General features: G+C 48.4%; 1 protein-coding gene across 2 annotated transcripts in view; it reads right to left on the bottom strand.

The window, feature by feature from the left end:
- The window catches only part of LOC139573562 (nectin-2-like), a 73,015-nt gene that overhangs the window by 29,351 nt on the left and 23,573 nt on the right, over window positions 1-20,091 (bottom strand). For both annotated transcript variants that reach the window (XM_071397166.1, XM_071397165.1), the window contains exons 2-6: window positions 8,200-8,309; window positions 7,387-7,636; window positions 6,681-6,989; window positions 6,401-6,518; window positions 5,887-6,035 (exon numbers count right to left, since the gene is read on the bottom strand). In XM_071397166.1, the coding sequence (XP_071253267.1) occupies window positions 5,887-6,035; window positions 6,401-6,518; window positions 6,681-6,989; window positions 7,387-7,636; window positions 8,200-8,309 (936 nt within the window). The remainder of the gene's footprint in view (window positions 1-5,886; window positions 6,036-6,400; window positions 6,519-6,680; window positions 6,990-7,386; window positions 7,637-8,199; window positions 8,310-20,091) is intronic.

The raw sequence follows: 20,091 nt of genomic DNA, 5'->3' as shown, positions 1-20,091 counted from the left end.
CGCAGAGTACGCTTGAGTGCTAGCGCAGAGGACGCTGGAGCAGAGGACGCTAGAGCAGAGGACGCTAGAGCAGAGGACGCTAGAGCAGAGGACGCTAGAGCAGAGGACGCTAGAGCAGAGGACGCTAGAGCAGAGGACGCTAGAGCAGAGGACGAGGAGCGCGAGCAGAGGACAGCAGAGCGCGAGCAGAGGACAGCAGAGCGCGAGCAGAGGACAGCAGAGCGCGAGCAGAGGACAGCAGAGCGCGAGCAGAGGACAGCAGAGCGCGAGCAGAGGACAGCAGAGCGCGAGCAGAGGACAGCAGAGCGCGAGCAGAGGACAGCAGAGCGCGAGCAGAGGACAGCAGAGCGCTATCAGAGGACAGCAGAGCGTGAGTAGAGGACAGCAGAGCGTGAGTAGAGGACAGCAGAGCGCGAGTAGAGGACAGCAGAGCGCGAGCAGAGGACAGCAGAGCGCTAGCAGAGGACAGCAGAGCGCGAGCAGAGGACAGCAGAGCGCGAGCAGAGGACAGCAGAGCGCGAGCAGAGGACAGCAGAGCGCGAGCAGAGGACAGCAGAGCGCGAGCAGAGGACAGCAGAGCGCGAGCAGGACAGCAGAGCGCGAGCAGAGGACAGCAGAGCGCGAGTAGAGGACAGCAGAGCGCTAGCAGAGGACAGCAGAGCGCGAGCAGAGGACAGCAGAGCGCGAGCAGAGGACAGCAGAGCGCTAGCAGAGGACAGCAGAGCGCGAGCAGAGGACAGCAGAGCGCGAGCAGAGGACAGCAGAGCGCGAGTAGAGGACAGCAGAGCGCTAGCAGAGGACAGCAGAGCGCTAGCAGAGGACAGCAGTGTTGTGTCCCAAGGTTTCACTAAACAGCTTCCTGTAAAGGAATGCTTCCTCTCCCACGGTGTTTGGCATTTTAAACAGCATGGGACAAGCTCTCACCAGCATGATCACACACACCTTATGTTTTACAATCCTTGTGGGGACACAAAATGGATTTCCATTCAAAGTCCAATTTTCCCTAACCCTTAAGCTTAAAATAGCTTTTGTCCTCGTGAGGATGTGGGAAATCTCCCCACCTGAGAATTTTCCTTACACACACACACAGGGGAGACACTTCTCTCAGTCAGACAGTAAACACACTGAGCACAACGCCTTGGGAAGAGCGGTACACAATCCTCTCAATGAAAAATGCACTCATATCTCCCTCGGTCTCACCCCCACAAGGTCAGCCCCCCCCCCCCAAATATAAATCAAATGCGTCAGCCAGAGAGCCACTCACAAAGTATAGACAACCAATCACTGTCCATGATGCTGAAATTGTCTATGCAGCTGCCTATCAAAACGATGATAGGTTACATGCCCTGGCACCACAGAAAGCCTATAGCTTTACTTAATGGATAAATGTTTATTTGGTCGTCATTTTCTCATTTTAAACCTAACATTTCACGATGCTATACACGTTGTCGTAGGGAGTCCATTTAGACTGCTGTCAGGGGGCAAGAAAGTAATTACTTGTTCAGTAATTAAAAGTTAGAAATTCAAACATTGCAGATGGTCAAATACATGTTTAATACAACAGCATACTAATCAGCAACCAATTGATGTTTTCATTTGATATACAACTGTCCTGTATATCCTAGCTGAACCTGCATGACATGAGCCATTCCTCGCACTCTCTCCCAGCTTGGATAGAAAGTTTTTGTGTGTAAAACCAGTCTTAATGTAGAGGCCTATAGTAGCTACAGTATGCGGCTGCGTCGGATTGCATTTTTGTGTGCAAATGTTCTCACCACGGCCTGTAGGTCCAGGTTACAGACCCGACTGTGTTCTATACTGAGTATTGACAACCCAGACAGTTTTTTCTGTGACATTGTGCATTATATGTCCATTGCGCTGCACACAATTTAAACTTAGTCTTGAATGGTGCATAGCAAGATAAACCAGAGATAAGGGACTGTTAATATTGCAACCACACAACTCAAATGACGGTTCACCAGAATGAACAAAATCACAACACGCTTTTTTTGTTTGAGCCCTCAAGGACTTTTGTCCGCTCAAGATACATTTATTTGCATCTGCCAACTTATTGGCTGTCCAGTATCCAGACGACCTGTCCCAGAGCTTCCTATTCAGTTCATCTCTTTCCGTAACCCGTTGAGTCCGGCAATTAAGGAGAATGCGAGAGGCTAAAATAAAGATGCTTTAAATCTAGCAGTTCTGCACCACCACTCCCTTCTGCCCAGTTCCCCTCTTGCTACGGCAATCAAGCTGTTTATAACCATCCCTGTAACTGTCGCGTCTGTGGAGAGATCGTTTTCTAAACTAAAACTCATAAAGACCTACTTAAGAAGCATTAGGCTCTCGATCCGACATACGTTTTTTTAACTCCTGAGTAAGCTCCACTCACTGCACTGGCGCCGTCGTAGCCTTGCCAACGGCATTTGTTCACCGATATCCCCTTATACTTTCAATCAGTTCATTTCTTTTTCAAGGCCTGAGGCACTTTGGTCAGTCACATTCTTGAAGGCCAAGAAACAAATGCTTAGCTTCCTAGTACATTAAAAAGATTCTTAATTACTTTTTAGAGGGTTACTGTCACAATTATTTATGTCAGACAGGCGCATGGGGCCCCAGAGCTCGTTGGCCCCCAGGGCTGTCCGGCCAAAAAGAAAGAAACAACCCCAGAAAGTACACTATGCATCGCTCAAGCACAAAAACCACTGGCTGAGGAAAATTATGCTTTTTATAGATTGCATCATGCACGACCATAAGCTCCAAGTAACCGCAAGTAATGAGAGAGATGGGGCGGATATAAAGCCTGCTGCCGCCCGCCTCCTAAATACATGCAGCAGCCCCCCAACGCACACACACACACACACACACCACTCAGTGGTGCATGGGCATATATTACATCACATCATGGGAGAAGACTGATTGGTTGGTTTCTTCACAAAGAGAGAGATGGTGAGTTAGCAGCAGTACTGAATGTGACTTATTGAATGGTCTGGATCAGACCATTTATATAGGTCTCTGGTCTTGATCATTTCTTACTGAGGGGTGGAGAGATGGCAGAGGGCAGTCAGGCCTGGAGGCTGGAGAGGAACAAACTACATTAGATCTGTCGCTCTTCTCTGTACGCATGGCCAGAGACAGACTGACTGACAGACCGGAGGAAAAAGGAAAGAAGGAGATGCATCCTCTGAAGGGGGGTTGACACCACTACAGGGGAATATGTGAAATAGGAAGGATGCAGGTTAACTCATTAAGAGGGGCTGATTTGGACGGGAATGGGGGAAACGGAAAGGACAAAGGTTTGTCTGAACAGGTGGGGAGGATTTTGATGTGACACCAGTGCATGGGAATATTGGAGAGACCAGCTCTGGAGACAGTGGTGATGGCAGAAAGTGGGTTAGCTAACTGCGGCGGAGCAGGATCCAGTGCAGAATCAGGGGAGCTAAGCAGTGATTAAGAGAGCAGGTATTTAAGAGAAGGGGAGACCAGCTCAGCAGGATGAAAGAGAGAGATAGGGTAAGGGGGATGAGAGAGCGGTATGAGAGAGAAAGGAAGGGAGATGGAGAGAGAGAGAATGGGATGAGAGGGAGAGGGGTGAGAGTGGAGAGAGGAAGAATGAGAGACACAGGGTGAGAGGGAGATAGAGGGGAAATGGAGACTGCCTCAGTGCTGTGGGCTGGTATTTGAGAGAGAGACAGAGAGAGGGTCACAGAGAGGGCTAACGGCATGTCTCTCCACTGAGCACAGATCAGTACAGCGCTGTAGGAGTCTGATAGGAACACTGACAGAGGACCGGACCAGGGGCAGAGACAACAGACAGATCCCAGGTCAGCTCGTAACCCTGGGCAGGGCTCTCTGCGTCAGTTGTCACACAGCTGGGGGCAGGACAGGAGCAGCAGCAGGACAGGAGCCTGCTCTAGCCTGGTCCAGACGCTGGCCATTTCACGGCCACGGCCCCTGTCAGCCCTGGTTGGACACAGCTCCACTGCATTAGCACTCCATCTGTATTCACACTACCTCTCTCTCAGTCTCAGTCTTTCTCTGTGTGGGCCTGCACTCAGTTCATTCATCCCCCTTTTTACTGTCTTTCTCACTGAGGGGGAATGACAGGAGAAAAGAAGAGAGGAGGGAGATGACAGGACAAGGGAGGGGAGTAGAGCTGACATGGTAAAAATCTGTCGTTCTGCTCCTGAGCAAGACAGTTAACCCACTGTTCCCAGGGGCCGATGACGTGGATGTCGATTAAGGCAGACCCCCGCACCTCTCTGATTCAGAAGGGTTGGGTTAAATGCGGAAGTCACATTTCAGTTGAATGCATTCAGTTGTATAACTGACTAGGCATCCACCTTTCCCTATAGCAGGAGAGAGCAGATGAATGGGGAGGGAGGAAGAAGGAAAGAATTTAGGGGTGATGGACCAGAGGAGAGAGAGGGAGGACAGGAAATCATTCTGGGAGACCGGAAAGGACAGCAGAGTTTATGGGAGACAGGATGGTGAGGGGGAGGAGAGGGAGGACAGAAGAGGGAGTTAAGGAGAAGCAGCCAGGAGCTGAAGCAGCAGAGGCCGACTGATCCGCTCAGAGAGGAGAGAGAGAGAGAGAGAGACTACACTACACACTCACAGCACTGTCAGCCTGCTCGCTCTCACACACACTAATCAGAGAGAGAAAATGGAGGGGGTGATAGTGGTAGAGAAGAAGCAGTGCCATAGATTCCCATAGGGGTTTTAAATGGCATCTGCATCCTGTTCCCCTCTCACCCCCCTCCTTATTCTAAAAGCAGTCACTTTCGCTCTCTACCTTCTACCAAGCCTTCCCCTTTCTCACTCTCTCCATCTCACTCGTTCAATCACCCCTTTTTCTCCCCTCCTCCCACTACCTCCCTCCCCCCAGCCACCTGCCCTGTACCCATACCCAGCCCTTTCTCCATACCCAGCCCTGTAAAACCCTGTGGGACTGCATGGGGACGTCCGTTATGTTCCAGAGAGATGCTAGTGGCCCATCAGAGAGAACACATTAGTACCATGGGAAGGTGAGGGACGGAGCGGGGGAGGTGAGGGACGGAGCGGGGGAGGTGAGGGACGGAGCGGGGAGGTAGAGGAGTGGTGGCTTTTAAAACATTCACTAGTGAATTGCCCTTTTTCTCCATTTGTCCTGCATTCCCCCGTGGCAGCACAAAACAACTTCAGGTAAAGTGCATATCAGGGGGGCGGATGTATTTTTTTATGAGAGAGAGAGAGAGAGATCAAGGTGGAACTCGTGGAGGGGATAGATGGACGGAGTGTTATTTATTTAAACGGCGCGGTCGACCAAACATCTCTTTCAAGTGGTGTAGTGGTTGTCTAGTCACAGTACACAACAAGGAGATAGCAAGGTTGAGTATCAGTCCAGTCCAATGCAAACTGTACACTCAAACAAACCCTGCCAGTGTGTGGAGACCTGAAGCGGTCTCTGATGATGATGCAATCCATTCTACCAGTAGATGAACAGACGAGTAGAGGTCAAACATCACAGCTAGGATCCATAGGTATGAACAGAAGGAGAGGATTGCATGCAAACAAGGAGGGATGGGTGATAAGGTTTCAAAGGGTAGAGGATGGATAGATGGAAAACCCAAACGGAGGAATAGAGGCCCAGTAAACTGCCCCGCAACCACTAACCCCAGGGACAGAGCATGCTTCTCTCCCTGACTACAGGCAAGCATCACCACACCCTCTGTGTGTGTGTGTGTGTGTGTGTGTGTGTGTGTGTGTGTGTGTGTGTGTGTGTGTGTGAGACCCAGCATGCCTGCATGTGTAGTAAGTGTGTTTTCAGGTGTGTGTCCAGGTGTGTTTGTAGCATAGCATGCACATGTGTATGATTACAGTCATTTCAGGTGTGTGTGGACTCACCTCGGACCATAACAGTGACCTGGTCCTTGCCGGTGCCCAGGCGGTTCTTGACCTCACAGACGAAGGTTGTGTTGGCCTGCTCGTCCACTTTCAGCACGGTCAGCACATTTTCTTTTATCTGCACTGTGTCTGGCATCTGACCAGTCATACTGGGGGTAGAGGGAGAGGAGGAGGAGAGGGTGGAAAACATAAGTATTGGAACCTGGCCCAGATCTCCCTACTTCCAAATGACCTTTTCATACCTAGAAAAACGTAATACAAGTAAGTGATTATGGAGGAGCCAGTTAGGACACTGCATGGCTTATTGTTTCTACTGGGGTTAAACTCCACTATGGAAAGTTACACCATTTCTCCATCATCAAGATAAGAGGCCAGTGGCTGTCGAGTTGATCATTATTATCAATACTATCTGTGGTTTATAGTGGCCTGTGGATAGAGTGATAATTAAAGAAGGCGAGAGAGAGAGACCGAGATACAGACTGACAAAGAGACCGGCCGACGGATAGATACTCACGTTTTCCATGTGATGGTGGTAGGAATGGGGTTGGCAGTAGCCTGACAGGTCAGAGCCACGTTGGTCCGACCCATGTACCAGTTATTATCATAGCCCACGATGGTCACCTGTGGGGGGTCTGAGAGAGAGAGGTTAATTAGTGGGACTTCCTACAGAGAGAAAATTATTATATTCGGATGCATATTCATGACAACATTAAAAAGGTCTGAGAATACGCTCTGCATGAGTAAGTGTGTGTGTGTGTGATACATGTGTGCACCAGTGTGTGCAGTGGCCTTACATTCGATGGCCAGTTTCATCAGGAAGCTCTCAGGCTTCCCCTGGGTTCGATGGGACACCAAACAGCTGATGTCTTTGCCATTATCTGCTGCTGTGGGAACCAGCATGTACTGGCTGGATACCGTCACAGTGTTGTCAGCGCCCGCCGTAGAGGCGGAGGTAGCGTTGCCGTTGACAGCCGTCACCCATGCGATCTGGGCAGCAGGGCGACCGTCGGCCGACTCACAGCGGGCCACGACAACTGGCTTGGCTCCCGCGGCGACAGTGGAGGCTATCACTGTTACCCCGGAGGCAGAGTTCCTGGGTTTGGCTGATGAAGGGAAGAGAGAGAATAATTAATGAATACCAATATTGATAAACGACTAGACTGGCGAAAACAAGACAGACTAACTGTTTGTTCCCTCCCTCTCCATATGGCTGTTGAATGTGAGTAGAGCAATCAGGACAAGAGCCGACACCAAGCATGACAAGCAGCCGGATCAATAAACGCCAGAGGGGAGAGAGGGGAGCTGCGCCCAGGTTAGAGCAATGATTCTAACGCATTAACAGAAACACAATTGATCTGACAATACCACTTCTAATAGCAATTAAGCTGCATGGACAGGGTAGAGGTCGGAGGTGGCACGAGAGCACTTACACAGATACATAATAGAACATGGATACACACACACAGTCTAGGGAAACAGAACACACACAGACAGTCCTACCGAGCATGACGAGGGAGGTGACGCCCTGTTCGTTGCCGCTGGGGTAGGTGGCGTATTCACAGATGTATTTCCCCTCGTCAGTCATCTTGACGTCCGTGATCTGGATGGAGGGGTTGCTGAGGGGGGGGGGCTCCGTCGTGAAGCGGACCCGCCCCTTCAGGGGAGATGTGGGGTAGCTTGCCCCAAAGGTAGGGTGGTACACGGCGATGTTGAGCCGCTCGCCCTCCTTCGGCTCATAGATCCAGGACACCTGCGTAGTAGAGTCAAGTTCATTCATTCAAATATTACACAACCTGTCAAATGGGGAAAAGGGGTCAATAAATAACAGCGACACTTACTCTTTTCTTTGTGAACATGTATTACTATCTTTGATTAGATCTTTTTATCCTTTATTTAACTAGGCAAGTCAGTTAAGAACAAATTCTTATTTACAATAATGGTCTACCAGGGAACAGTGGCTTAACTGCCTTGTTCAGGGGCAGAACGACAGATGTTTTACCTTGTCAGCCCGCGGATTCGATCTAGCAACCTTTCGGTTACTGGCCCAATGCTCTATCCACTAGGCTACCTGCCGCCCCACTACAGTAGATAAAAGCTTTCAAATCAAATAGCATATCAGACAGTCCATGTACAGTGCACGTAAACTTGGATGATCAAGGACAAAGTGGCTTAATAATAATGTAGAATTTTCTCTTGTTAATGGTCATGAATGGCCATGAGTTCCTGTATGTGTGTGTGATCATTTAGGACTTTCTTCTCATGTTGTAAAAACATGTATATTTGTCTACATATGAGTTCCTGTCTGACACTGACCTGTGTGAGCTGTATCCCTCCAGGGTCTGTGAAGGCACACCTCAGGTTGACCGCCTGGCTGGGGTAGGACATCACTTCCGGTTCCACCTTCACCCGCTGAGACAACGCCCCTGGGAGGAAGAGGAGAGAACGTTAGAGCACCTTCCTGTTTTCCCCTCCCTGTTCTTTGTCAGGGGCCATGAAGGAAAGGTGAGTAGGAGAGGAAGCTTGTTGGCACTATTGGGACCAGGCCCCAGCCCCCAGTCAGCCTGATGAGGAGAGGAAGCTTGTTGGCACTATTGGGACCAGGCCCTAGTCTGTCCGATGACAGATTATAGTTCTGTGGAATCGTCTGGTACACCATTAAGACTACCTACAGTAAGCAAGTAGGTCAACGCTCCAGGAGTCTGCTAGAGGGGTGTGTGTGTGTGTGTGTGTGTGTGTGTGAGCACATGTAGTGATGAGGAAAAAGCCCAGTCTGCTCCACACAGGTCATAAATCATTTGGATTGCTTATGCTTTTCTAGAACCAGCTATTTACTCTGGGCATCCACACACACACACTGTGTACAGGGATTGGTGTGTGTTTGTGTACATGTTGTCCTACATTATCAGGACCACAACATCCTGACAAGTCACCAGAAGGTGTCTTTCGTGCATGTCTGCGTGAAAATGTAATTAACTGTATGAATGAGTGTGCATCGGTGTGTGTGTGTGTCTGGTCTACCTGTTCTACGTAAAGACAAATTATCTGCTGCGACACACCTGTCAATGTTTACCAACATTTCTCACTCTCTCTCTGCGTGCGTGTGTGTTCCCATATTGTGCAGCCACAGGCTTCTTAACATGATGCACACACCCACGTGATTGATACCGAAATCAATTTTAGCATCATAACTGGTTCTACTGGTTTGTCCATCCTCTGAGTGGAGAAACAGAAACTAGAGAAGGTGGGGTGGAAAACACACCATCCCTATAGAGACACGAGTCAAAGGCCAGGACTGACGGTCTTCTGTGGTGGTGGTTATGAGCAATCCACACAGCCTACCTCTGCTACCATGGTCTTTAAACAGGAAGAGAGAGAGAGAAAAAAGATAGCGAAAGAAAACAAGGCATTTCCTAGAATTACCCACCGTCACTCCCAGCACCAACCCAATGTCAGACTCCAACCACAAAATAACCCTTCTGCAACCACATAACCTCTTTACAACCACCTTGAGACTCTGCTGCCAGGATGGAAGAGCCAGAAGCACTGGTATTCCCCTCATGTGGGGGGAAGGGTTCAGAATCTGAGTGTTCTAGCTGGATCCTGGTGCCTCTCCAGACCTTGAAGACCAGTGTGTATTGTGTCCTAGTGTAGGGGCCTACTGCTGTGTGATCTAGGTGTTTGGGAGGGATCAGGCAGCAGCCTCACTTCAATCCACCTGCAGCAGATAAACCAACTACAGATTAGCTCTGGGACCTGCTCGGCTCTAGTGAGGGAAGGAGGGAGGGCTATTGAAACCCAGGATTGCTCGTCTCCACTGGGGAGTATTAATTGAGTCAACCTTGCACACCACAGGTCATTACACAGACCTGTATTGATGTGTGCGCGCACACACACACACTTTGTAATCCCAGGAAGGCAGGCAGGCAGGCGGGAAGTAAGGCAGGCAGAAAGCCCAGAGGGACAGGGCTGAGGAAAGCCTGCCTGCTGTCAGTCACAGACAGAGCAATAAGAGGAAAACCAATCCAGTTTAACTCTCTCCAAGATGAGAGGGGGATGAGAGGAGAGGAATGGTTTGAGACATCCAACCCCCCCAGGAATATAAAATATAACCCACTCCCTGAAATGACTAACCCCCCAGGATTGTAGACTATCATTAGAACGACAAGGGTTGACTTGATTATTTATGGTGTGTGTGCTGTGTTGCTAAGGTAAGGATGCCTTAAACAGAAAACTAATATTAAAGAGGACAAATTCAAATGAAATATATATAAAAGAGATCGAGAGAGAGGGTTGAAGTCTGGAACCAACAAGACCCTGTACATCTTCTACCCCCAAGCCATAAGACTATTTTAGAAGTTTGTTTAAATCAGCGTCTTGATATATCACACCAGTCAGGTGGCTGGATTATCTTGGCAAAGGACAAATGCTCACTAACAGGGATGTAAACAAATTTGGCCACAATTTTTCAGAAATACGCTTTGTGTGTGTATGTAAAAATTCTGGGATATTTTATTTCAGCTCATGAAACATGGGACCAACACTTTACATGTTGCATTTATATTTTTGTTTGTAGTTAACCAATAGCTACCCGGAGTTACTGCATTGACCTTTTGTGTGCGAACTCTTGACTCATCACATACGCTGCTGTTACTGTTTAGTATCTATCCTGTTACCTAGTCCCTTTTCTCCCGCTCTGCATTGTTGGGAAGGGCCTGTTAGTAAGAACTTCACAGTTAGTCTACACCTGTTGTTAACCAAGCGTGTGACAAAAAACATTTGAGTTGACGGGTAGAGGAAACGGTTGACGGGTAGAGGAAACGGTTGACGGGTAGAGGAAACGGTTGACGGGTAGAGGAAACGGTTGACGGGTAGAGGAAACGGTTGACGGGTAGAGGAAACGGTTGACGGGTAGAGGAAACGGTTGACGGGTAGAGGAAACGGTTGACGGGTAGAGGAAACGGTTGACGGGTAGAGGAAACGGTTGACGGGTAGAGGAAACGGTTGACGGGTAGAGGAAACGGTTGACGGGTAGAGGAAACGGTTGACGGGTAGAGGAAACGGTTGGCGGGTAGAGGAAACGGTTGGCGGGTAGAGGAAACGGTTGACGGGTAGAGGAAACGGTTGACGGGTAGAGGAAACGGTTGACGGGTAGAGGAAACGGTTGACGGGTAGAGGAAACGGTTGACGGGTAGAGGAAACGGTTGAAGGGTAGAGGAAACGGTTGAAGGGTAGAGGAAACAGAAGAGGAGAGACAGTTGAAGGGTAGAGGAAACAGAAGAGAAGAGGAAACAGTTGAAGGGTAGAGGAAACAGAAGAGAAGAGGAAACAGTTGAAGGGTAGAGGAAACAGAAGAGAAGAGCCAGTTGAAGGGTAGAGGAAACAGAAGAGAAGAGCCAGTTGAAGGGTAGAGGAAACAGAAGAGAAGAGCCAGTTGAAGGGTAGAGGAAACAGAAGAGAAGAGCCAGTTGAAGGGTAGAGGAAACAGAAGAGAAGAGCCAGTTGAAGGGTAGAGGAAACAGAAGAGAAGAGCCAGTTGAAGGGTAGAGGAAACAGAAGAGAAGAGCCAGTTGAAGGGTAGAGGAAACAGAAGAGAAGAGCCAGTTGAAGGGTAGAGGAAACAGAAGAGAAGAGCCAGTTGAAGGGTAGAGGAAACAGAAGAGAAGAGCCAGTTGAAGGGTAGAGGAAACAGAAGAGAAGAGCCAGTTGAAGGGTAGAGGAAACAGAAGAGAAGAGCCAGTTGAAGGGTAGAGGAAACAGAAGAGAAGAGCCAGTTGAAGGGTAGAGGAAACAGAAGAGAAGAGCCAGTTGAAGGGTAGAGGAAACAGAAGAGAAGAGCCAGTTGAAGGGTAGAGGCAACAGAAGAGAAGAGCCAGTTGAAGGGTAGAGGAAACAGAAGAGAAGAGCCAGTTGAAGGGTAGAGGAAACAGAAGAGAGGAGACAGTTGAAGGGTAGAGGAAACAGAAGAGAAGAGCCAGTTGGAGGGTAGAGGAAACAGAAGAGAAGAGCCAGTTGAAGGGTAGAGGAAACAGAAGAGAGGAGCCAGTTGGAGGGTAGAGGAAACAGAAGAGAGGAGCCAGTTGGAGGGTAGAGGAAACAGAAGAGAAGAGCCAGTTGGAGGGTAGAGGAAACAGAAGAGAAGAGCCAGTTGAAGGGTAGAGGAAACACAAGAGAAGAGCCAGTTGGAGGGTAGAGGAAACAGAAGAGAAGAGCCAGTTGGAGGGTAGAGGAAACAGAAGAGAAGAGCCAGTTGGAGGGTAGAGGAAACAGAAGAGGAGAGACAGTTGGAGGGTAGAGGAAACAGAAGAGAAGAGCCAGTTGGAGGGTAGAGGAAACAGAAGAGAAGAGCCAGTTGAAGGGTAGAGGAAACAGAAGAGAAGAGCCAGTTGAAGGGTAGAGGAAACAGAAGAGAAGAGCCAGTTGGAGGGTAGAGGAAACAGAAGAGAAGAGCCAGTTGAAGGGTAGAGGAAACAGAAGAGAAGAGCCAGTTGAAGGGTAGAGGAAACAGAAGAGAAGAGCCAGTTGGAGGGTAGAGGAAACAGAAGAGAAGAGCCAGTTGAAGGGTAGAGGAAACAGAAGAGAAGAGCCAGTTGGAGGGTAGAGGAAACAGAAGAGAAGAGCCAGTTGAAGGGTAGAGGAAACAGAAGAGAAGAGCCAGTTGGAGGGTAGAGGAAACAGAAGAGGAGAGACAGTTGAAGGGTAGAGGAAACAGAAGAGGAGAGACAGTTGGAGGGTAGAGGAAACAGAAGAGGAGAGACAGTTGAAGGGTAGAGGAAACAGAAGAGAAGAGACAGTTGAAGGGTAGAGGAAACAGAGAAAGAGAAGGTTGGAGGGGTGGAGAGAGAGAGAACAGAAGCTGCGTGTCAGTCAGTGCTGCTCTACTTTACTGTGCTTCAGTTTACCGCCTAAAGGACGGGTGACACAACACGCACACCAATACAAATACCAACACGTACACAGATTTAGCATCTAAAAGTAGCACATCAATGTTCAAGTCGGCATCCTAAGTACTGTCACCAATCATTATGTCTCTCCCTCTCTCACACCCTATGAACAGACACCCCTGCTATATTAACCCCTTCCTCTCGGCGCTCTGCCTGACATTTACATATTTCCCACCATGCCTTTGCTGGAGGGAAAAAGGATCCGAAAAGGAGGAGAGGTGTGCCGGGAGGATGGAAGGATGAGAGGAGGAGAGACAGCTAGGAGATGTCAAAGTGATGCAGGATGAGTGGACAGCAAGAGAGAGCGGGGATGAAAGGTTGAAAGAGAGAGAGGGTGAGAGGAATAGAGAGAGAGGGTGAGAGAGACTGACAAAGGGAGAGAGCAGGGTGAGAGTGATGAGTGAAGGAAGGGACATGAGGGAGGAATGGATAGAACAGGGTACAAGGAATGGAGGGGGAGGGAGGGAAAGAGGGAGAAACCTCGAGAGAAGGAGAAGCAATAAACAAGGTTGATGAGCGACAGAGAGAAAGAGAAGAGCGGGAGACAGGAGATAGACAGGGAAAGGGAGAGAAATAAAGTAGGAGAGATGTTGAGAATGAGAGCAAGAACAGGAGAGGGAATCAGTGCATGGAGAGATGAATGAAAGAAAGAGGAAAAGGGAGAGAGGGAGGTATGGAGCAGTAAAGGAGAGCAAAGGTAGACGACATACACTTGACCTTGAGAGAAATTGAGGACTGTCTCAGAATAGAGAGAGGGCAGAGAAACAGTGGGAGTATGACACACACAGAGACACCATTTGAACAGCCGTGGCTTTAAAGGGAACATACGCCTATTACCCTTCCCCTGCTTGTCTGCCTCCCTGCCTGCCTCCCCCCACGCCCGCCCGCTTACCTCCCTCCCCGCCCGCTTACCTCCCTCCCCGTCCGCTTACCTCCCTCCCCGTCCGCTTACCTCCCTCCCCGTCCGCTTACCTCCCTCCCCGTCCGCTTACCTCCCTCCCCGTCCGCTTACCTCCCTCCCCGTCCGCTTACCTCCCTCCCCGTCCGCTTACCTCCCTCCCCGTCCGCTTACCTCCCTCCCCGTCCGCTTACCTCCCTCCCAGCCTGCTTACCTCCCTGCCCATCTACTTACCTCCATGTTGGTTTGACTGTTTACCTGCCTGCCTGTCTACTTAACTCCCTCTATCCCTGCCTGCCTGCTGCTTACCTGAATCAGTGTGTGACTGAGTGAGGCTGATGGCTAATGGTTCTCTTGTCCTCTGTCTGATGGTCACTGATGCAGCACAGTCCATCTCCAGCCCCAAAGAGGCCAGTTATTTACAGAGTAACACCACATCCCCAGTACTCACTAGACCATTTACTGGCCAAAACAAGCATTCAGCCAACTGTCTAATGCCATACAGGCTTAATCCTCAAACAGTATTCCCTGCTGTGTGTGCTCTAGTCTCAAGTCCTGTTCAGTAGGGAGGAAACTGAAAACATTTGGAAATTGAGTAAAGCATGGAGGTTCAACCTGCACGTGTCCAATAAGAACAAAGAGTTGTGTTTTCCACTGCTAAACATTGTGCTGCGATGTATCCTACTGAGAATGGCCTTGTACATTAGCCCCTGTGCTACCCTGTTCTCTCCAGAGCTCTGTGGTGGTCCATTTGTTCAATTCTCCTGGACCTTGATTTATTTCATTACCTACATTATCTGCTGCACTCCCTCTGGTATTCAACCAAACACATTGTCTTTTATCTCCTCAGTGTGATCCTGTGGGCTGGCCAGTGGTTTGTCTCTGGGCTTGGAACCAAATAACCTGCATCTCTCCAAGTACTCTGACTGCCATTGTGTCACTGACATCCATCCCAGATGGCACCTATTCCCAATATAGTGTGCATTTAGAACCCTGCGGAACATGGTCAAAAATAGCGCACTACATTGGGAATAGGGTACTATTTGGGACAAAGCCTGTGACTGGGCTAATAAAGTAGTCTAATAAGTAGTTGCTGCTGTAGGCTGTGTGGTGGCGAGGGAGAACATACATTAGCCTTTGTGCCTTCTGGTCTAGGAGAATAACAGCCTTGATACAGGCTACAGTGGTAGAATCTACAGTAACTGTGTATAATGGCGGGCATTTTCCCTCTAAACTACACACTCTTATCTCAAAGTAACAGCAGAATTGGGCTGCTGTGTAGTCGGTACAGTATCTCTACTTGAAGTGAAGCCTCAAAAAAAGTGAAGGTCTGAATACATTCCGAATGCACTGTAGTGCACTACTGACCAGCGCCCCTTTACCCATATAGGGAACTACATGTGGAATAGGGTGTCATTTGAGGCACAGCCTATTTTTGTAGTGTATCTAAATGTATCCTTCCTGTGTATTGATTATCTGGTGATGTAGTGGGCTGAGAGAAGGTCAATGAGAGGATGGGCCATGTTTCACTCTCCACTTCCTCTCCTGTTGTAAGCTTGTCAAACGCCTACCCTGCCCGTTGCTGTCCTAGCTAACGTGCTGACCAGACCGCACGCGCATGTTGAGTCTGTCCACCCACACCAGACACGATCAGGACGAACTCTGAACCAACTATATTAATTTGGGGACAGGTCGAAAGCATTAACACCTGTACTGTAGACAATAAGTCATAAATTTAGTCAACTGTTTCTTCAGCAAATTAAACATCCACAGAGACATTCATATTTCAAAAAGAGGTTGACAGTGTACGTCAGAGCAAAAACCAAGCCATGAGGTCGATGGAATTGTCCATAGAGCGCCGAGACAGGACTGTGTCGAGACACAGATCTGGGGAAGGGTACCAAAAAAATAAATAATAATAATAATAATTTCTGCAGCATTGAAGATCCAAGAACACAGCGGCCTCCATCATTCTCAAATGGAAGAAGTTTGGAACCAAGACTCTTCCTAGAGCTGGCTGCCTGGACCAAACTGAGCAATCGGGGGAGAAGGGTCTTGGTCAGAGAGGTGATCAAGAATCCAACGGTCACAGAGACAGAGCTCCAGAGTTCCTCCGTGGAGATGAGAACCTTCCACAAGGACAACCATCTCTGTAGCACTCCACCAATCAGGCCTTTCTGGTACAGTGGCCAGACGGAAGCCACTCCTCAGTAAAAAAAGGCACATGACAGCCCGCTTGGAGTTTGACAAAAGGCACCTAAATGACTCAGACCATGGGAAACAAGATTCTCTGGTATGATGAAACCAAGATTGAACTCTTTGGCCTGAATGCCAAGCATCACGTCTGGAGGAAACCTGGCACCATCCCTACGGTGAAGCATGGGTGGCAGCATCATGCGGTGGGGATGTTTTTCAGCAGCAGGGAGACTAGTCAGGATCGAGGGAAAGATCCTTGATGAAAACCTGCTCCAGATTGCTCAGGACCTCAGTCTGGGGGCGAAGGTTCACCTTCCAACAGGACAACGACCCTAAGCACACAGCCAAGACAAAGCAGGAGAGGCTTTGGGACAAGTCTCTGAATGTCCTTGAGTGGCCCAGCCAGAGCCCCGACTTGAACCCAATCGAACATCTTCGGAAAGACCTGAAAATATCTGTGCAGCGACGCTTCCCATTCAACCTGACAAAGCTTGAGAGGATCTGCAGAGAAGAATGGGAGAAACTCCCCAAATACAGATATGCCAAGCTTGTAGCATCATACCCAAGAAGACTCGAGGCTGTAATTGCTGCCAAAGGTGCTTCAACAAAGCACTGAGTATAGAGTCTGAATACATAAATGTGATTAGTTTAAAAAAATATATTTGCTAAAATTAAATTAAATTCTTCATCATTATGGGGTATTGTGTGTAGATTGATGAGGGGAAGAAACAATACATTTTAGAATAAGGTCCCTTTTAGAATAAGGCTGTAACGTAACACGTGGAAAAAGTGAAAGGGTCTGAATACTTTCTGAATGCACTGTACACACACTTTTTTTTCTTTCTTAAAGGTTGTCATCTGAGATTGGCACACACGTCACCCAATGGATAAATATTTAGTCATATATAGACTATTCAGAGACCAATCCAGTAGTGAGGTTGCATGGGTTCTAAGCCAGGTGAAAGTCTCCCTCTCTCTCTCAGGGTAAAGTGACTAGGCAACAGGTTAGATAATACACAGTAGCAGCAGCGTATGTGGTGTCTGTGTGGGGCATCATGCTGTGTATGTGGGCATGTGTGTTCCCCCTGTCTGTTTGCATACCAAAGCTTGTTTACATGCTTTGTATTAGAGTTTGTTCTGTAGGGAGTATGTTAACATTTCCACACAAAAAGTCAAGTTTGTTACTTAATTACACAAAGACATTTCAATAGTTAGTATGCCTCCAACTGAAATGCCTTCCAGCAGGATCTGACAGGGGCCTCCAGTCCCTTTAACTGCAGAAACCCCAGAAGGAAATTACAGACTAAATGTATTACATGCTGTATCTCTGTGGATTTCCACCCTTCCCTCTCTCCTTGTCCATCTATCTCTCCCTCTATCCCCTCCTTCTCACCAGTTGTGCACATACCAGAGAGCAGAAGGTCAATTCTGGTCCAGTGAGTTTGTTTGGATGGAGTGATCGTTATAGAGGCAGACTTTGAATAAGCTCCACCCCAAATGGCACCCTATTCCCTAAATACAGTAGGGCACTACTTTTGACCAGGGCCCATAGGGCATGCATCATATGACTGAGTGCAGCCATACAGTAGCTGAATTTAATTTCAACAGTAGTGCACTAAATGTCCAGAGTAGCGTAGTCTCCTAACAAGGGGTATACCTACTAACATACAGTACTGAACATTGACATGGTTTTGTACCATTCTGTACAGTACATACCACATCATTTAAGGAGGCGCAGGCAAAGAAAAAGCCCAGTACTCAACTAAACAAAAAAAAGATTTGCATAGAAACATGCATACCCATTCAACTCAAGCGGGTGCACACACGGCGAGGCCCAGGCAGGCTCTCGTCTCTACAGGCTGAATTATTAATTTCCTTGTGAAAAAGAGCACAGCGGTCTCCTCTTCTCATACTTCCATTAATGATAAAGAGAAACATTTACACTGGGGGGGGGGGGCGAAGAAAGAGCGATCGAACAATATAAAGAAAGAGAACGGATTTGTGACTCCAGAGAGACAGGAGGATGGAAATGTGGTTGTGTTGTGGGCTTTTGTCTGGTTGTTGGCCTGTTCATGGCTGTTTACAGAGTACACTGCTCTCCTCAGCCAAATATACTGCTGCTACTGCATGACTCAGTCTCTCTGCTGTTATACTGCTACAGTCTCGATGGATGCGTGGGCCCGGGTCAAACGTAGTGCACTATAAAGGGAATAGGGTGGCATTCGGGACACATCCGACTGCTACAGTACAGTCCACCTCTCCTCTGGGACTGTCTGGCCATGACCGCTTTGTTCTATACCCACTTTATTTCAGTCCAGGTCCTCCCTCTCTCGCACACTTTATCCTTCTAGCTTTGGTCTATCCTTGTTCATCTGGTTCTGGCCTAGTCTTCTCACTCCACCTCATTCCAACCAAAACCTCCTCAAGGAGATCCTAACAAACACAAACCATACCTCAGATCAGTGTCAGGGGAAACTTCCGGTAGTAACCCCTAAACACAGATTCGGGATCAGTTTCTCAAACTTCCCTGATCTCTTTTTAATTCTAGCCTTGTCCTACACCTCTTTAGCGAGTCTAGCAGGCTGCCAGCTTCAGCAAAAAAAAACAGGCCGACATCCCTCTCAGCCAGTGTCTGTCGTCTGCCACTATCTCACCTCCTCAGCCCCAGAATAGAGTTACCATCAATTATACAGGTCTAGGATCACAGGGAGTGGCAGGTGATCAGGTAGACACACGCTACACCAGACAGGAACTTCTCCAAAAGGTTTTTAAGTTATGGACATAAATATACACAATTGCAACTTTATCAAGTGCTGGCCTTTTGTACTACTCAAAACTGTCTGCATTCTATGTGTGTGTGTGTCTCAGGAGAGACTCCATCACTCCTGAGCAGTGTAACAATGTGCCTATAACAAGGGGATATGTTTGGTTACAGTAGGTGTGAGCTTCTGATTCATCTGCTGTATAAAATCACTACTGGGGTTTAGTGAGAGATTCCATGACAACACCTCAGTTTACACCTCGTCGACAACACAAACAGCGGTGTTGCCGCACTCCCTTGTTGCCATCGGTTACGTTCAACTTTAAGTCACCTTGGGACGTTTCCCAGCTGCTCTTCCTGCTTTTGTTAGAGCTGTCACTCAAACCTAATTACACATGCCCATTGGTCGCCGTCGTGGCTTGAAAGGGTCCGTCCCCCAATCAAAGACACGGGAGACCAATCCAATTGCTGATACTTTTAGAGGATTCAAAGAGTGTACATCAGGAGGTAGACAACCCTGGTCCTGGAAGACAACCCTGGTCCTGGAAGACAACCCTGGTCCTGGAAGACAACCCTGGTCCTGGAAGACAACCCTGGTCCTGGAAGACAACCCTGGTCCTGGAAGACATAGGCACTTCATGTTTTTGATTTAACCGACCTGGAAGACCAGGTGTCTTGAATTTAGGCAATCACTGAACAGATCAATTAGCTAAGTTGGTCAGGGCCGTGTTCAGTATAGAAAAACATAATCGAACGTTCTATTGAAGTGAAACAGTGCAGGACTGAACAACCAGTTAAACAGGGAGGAGTTGGGAGTTCAAAATGCACCGCTGCCCTTTAAATACGTCAGTCATTACTTCAAGACCCGACACACCTACCGAACGGAGAAAACCTATCTCAGAGTCCATTCAAGAACATTTTGGGAAAACGTGTCGTTCAGTAGAAACTGTTCCACAACATAGCACATATTCAAGCTAACTACACGCACCCCTGGTGTAGTGCCTAGTTGGAACAAAATCCTGGAGTACCTGGGGAACACAAGGAACAGGGTTACCTACCCCTGGTGTATGTGATATGTATAGTGCATTAAACCACAATCTGTCTGATTGGATCAGGACTCATGCATCAAACCAATGCCTGACCATATGGCTGGCTAACAGAACGCTGACTGAGGGACAGGGTAGTGAACACTTGGTCAGATATTATCAGCTGATCGACTACATCAGAACAGCTGAGGACGACTCTGGCCTAAATTAGAAAGCTAGCCTGTTGGAATGAATCACTGCTGACAAGCAAGGGAGGTGTGAGTGAGTGAGTGAGTGAGTGAGTGAGTGAGTGAGTGAGTGAGTGAGTGAGTGAGTGAGTGAGTGAGTGAGTGAGTGAGTGAGTGAGTGAGTGAGTGAGTGAGT

Source organism: Salvelinus alpinus, chromosome 4 (genome assembly GCF_045679555.1).
Source record: "Salvelinus alpinus chromosome 4, SLU_Salpinus.1, whole genome shotgun sequence".
In the NCBI taxonomy this organism is placed as follows: domain Eukaryota; kingdom Metazoa; phylum Chordata; class Actinopteri; order Salmoniformes; family Salmonidae; genus Salvelinus; species Salvelinus alpinus.
Note: the sequence above shows the minus strand (reverse complement) of the source record. Positions and strands in the feature narration are given on the sequence as shown.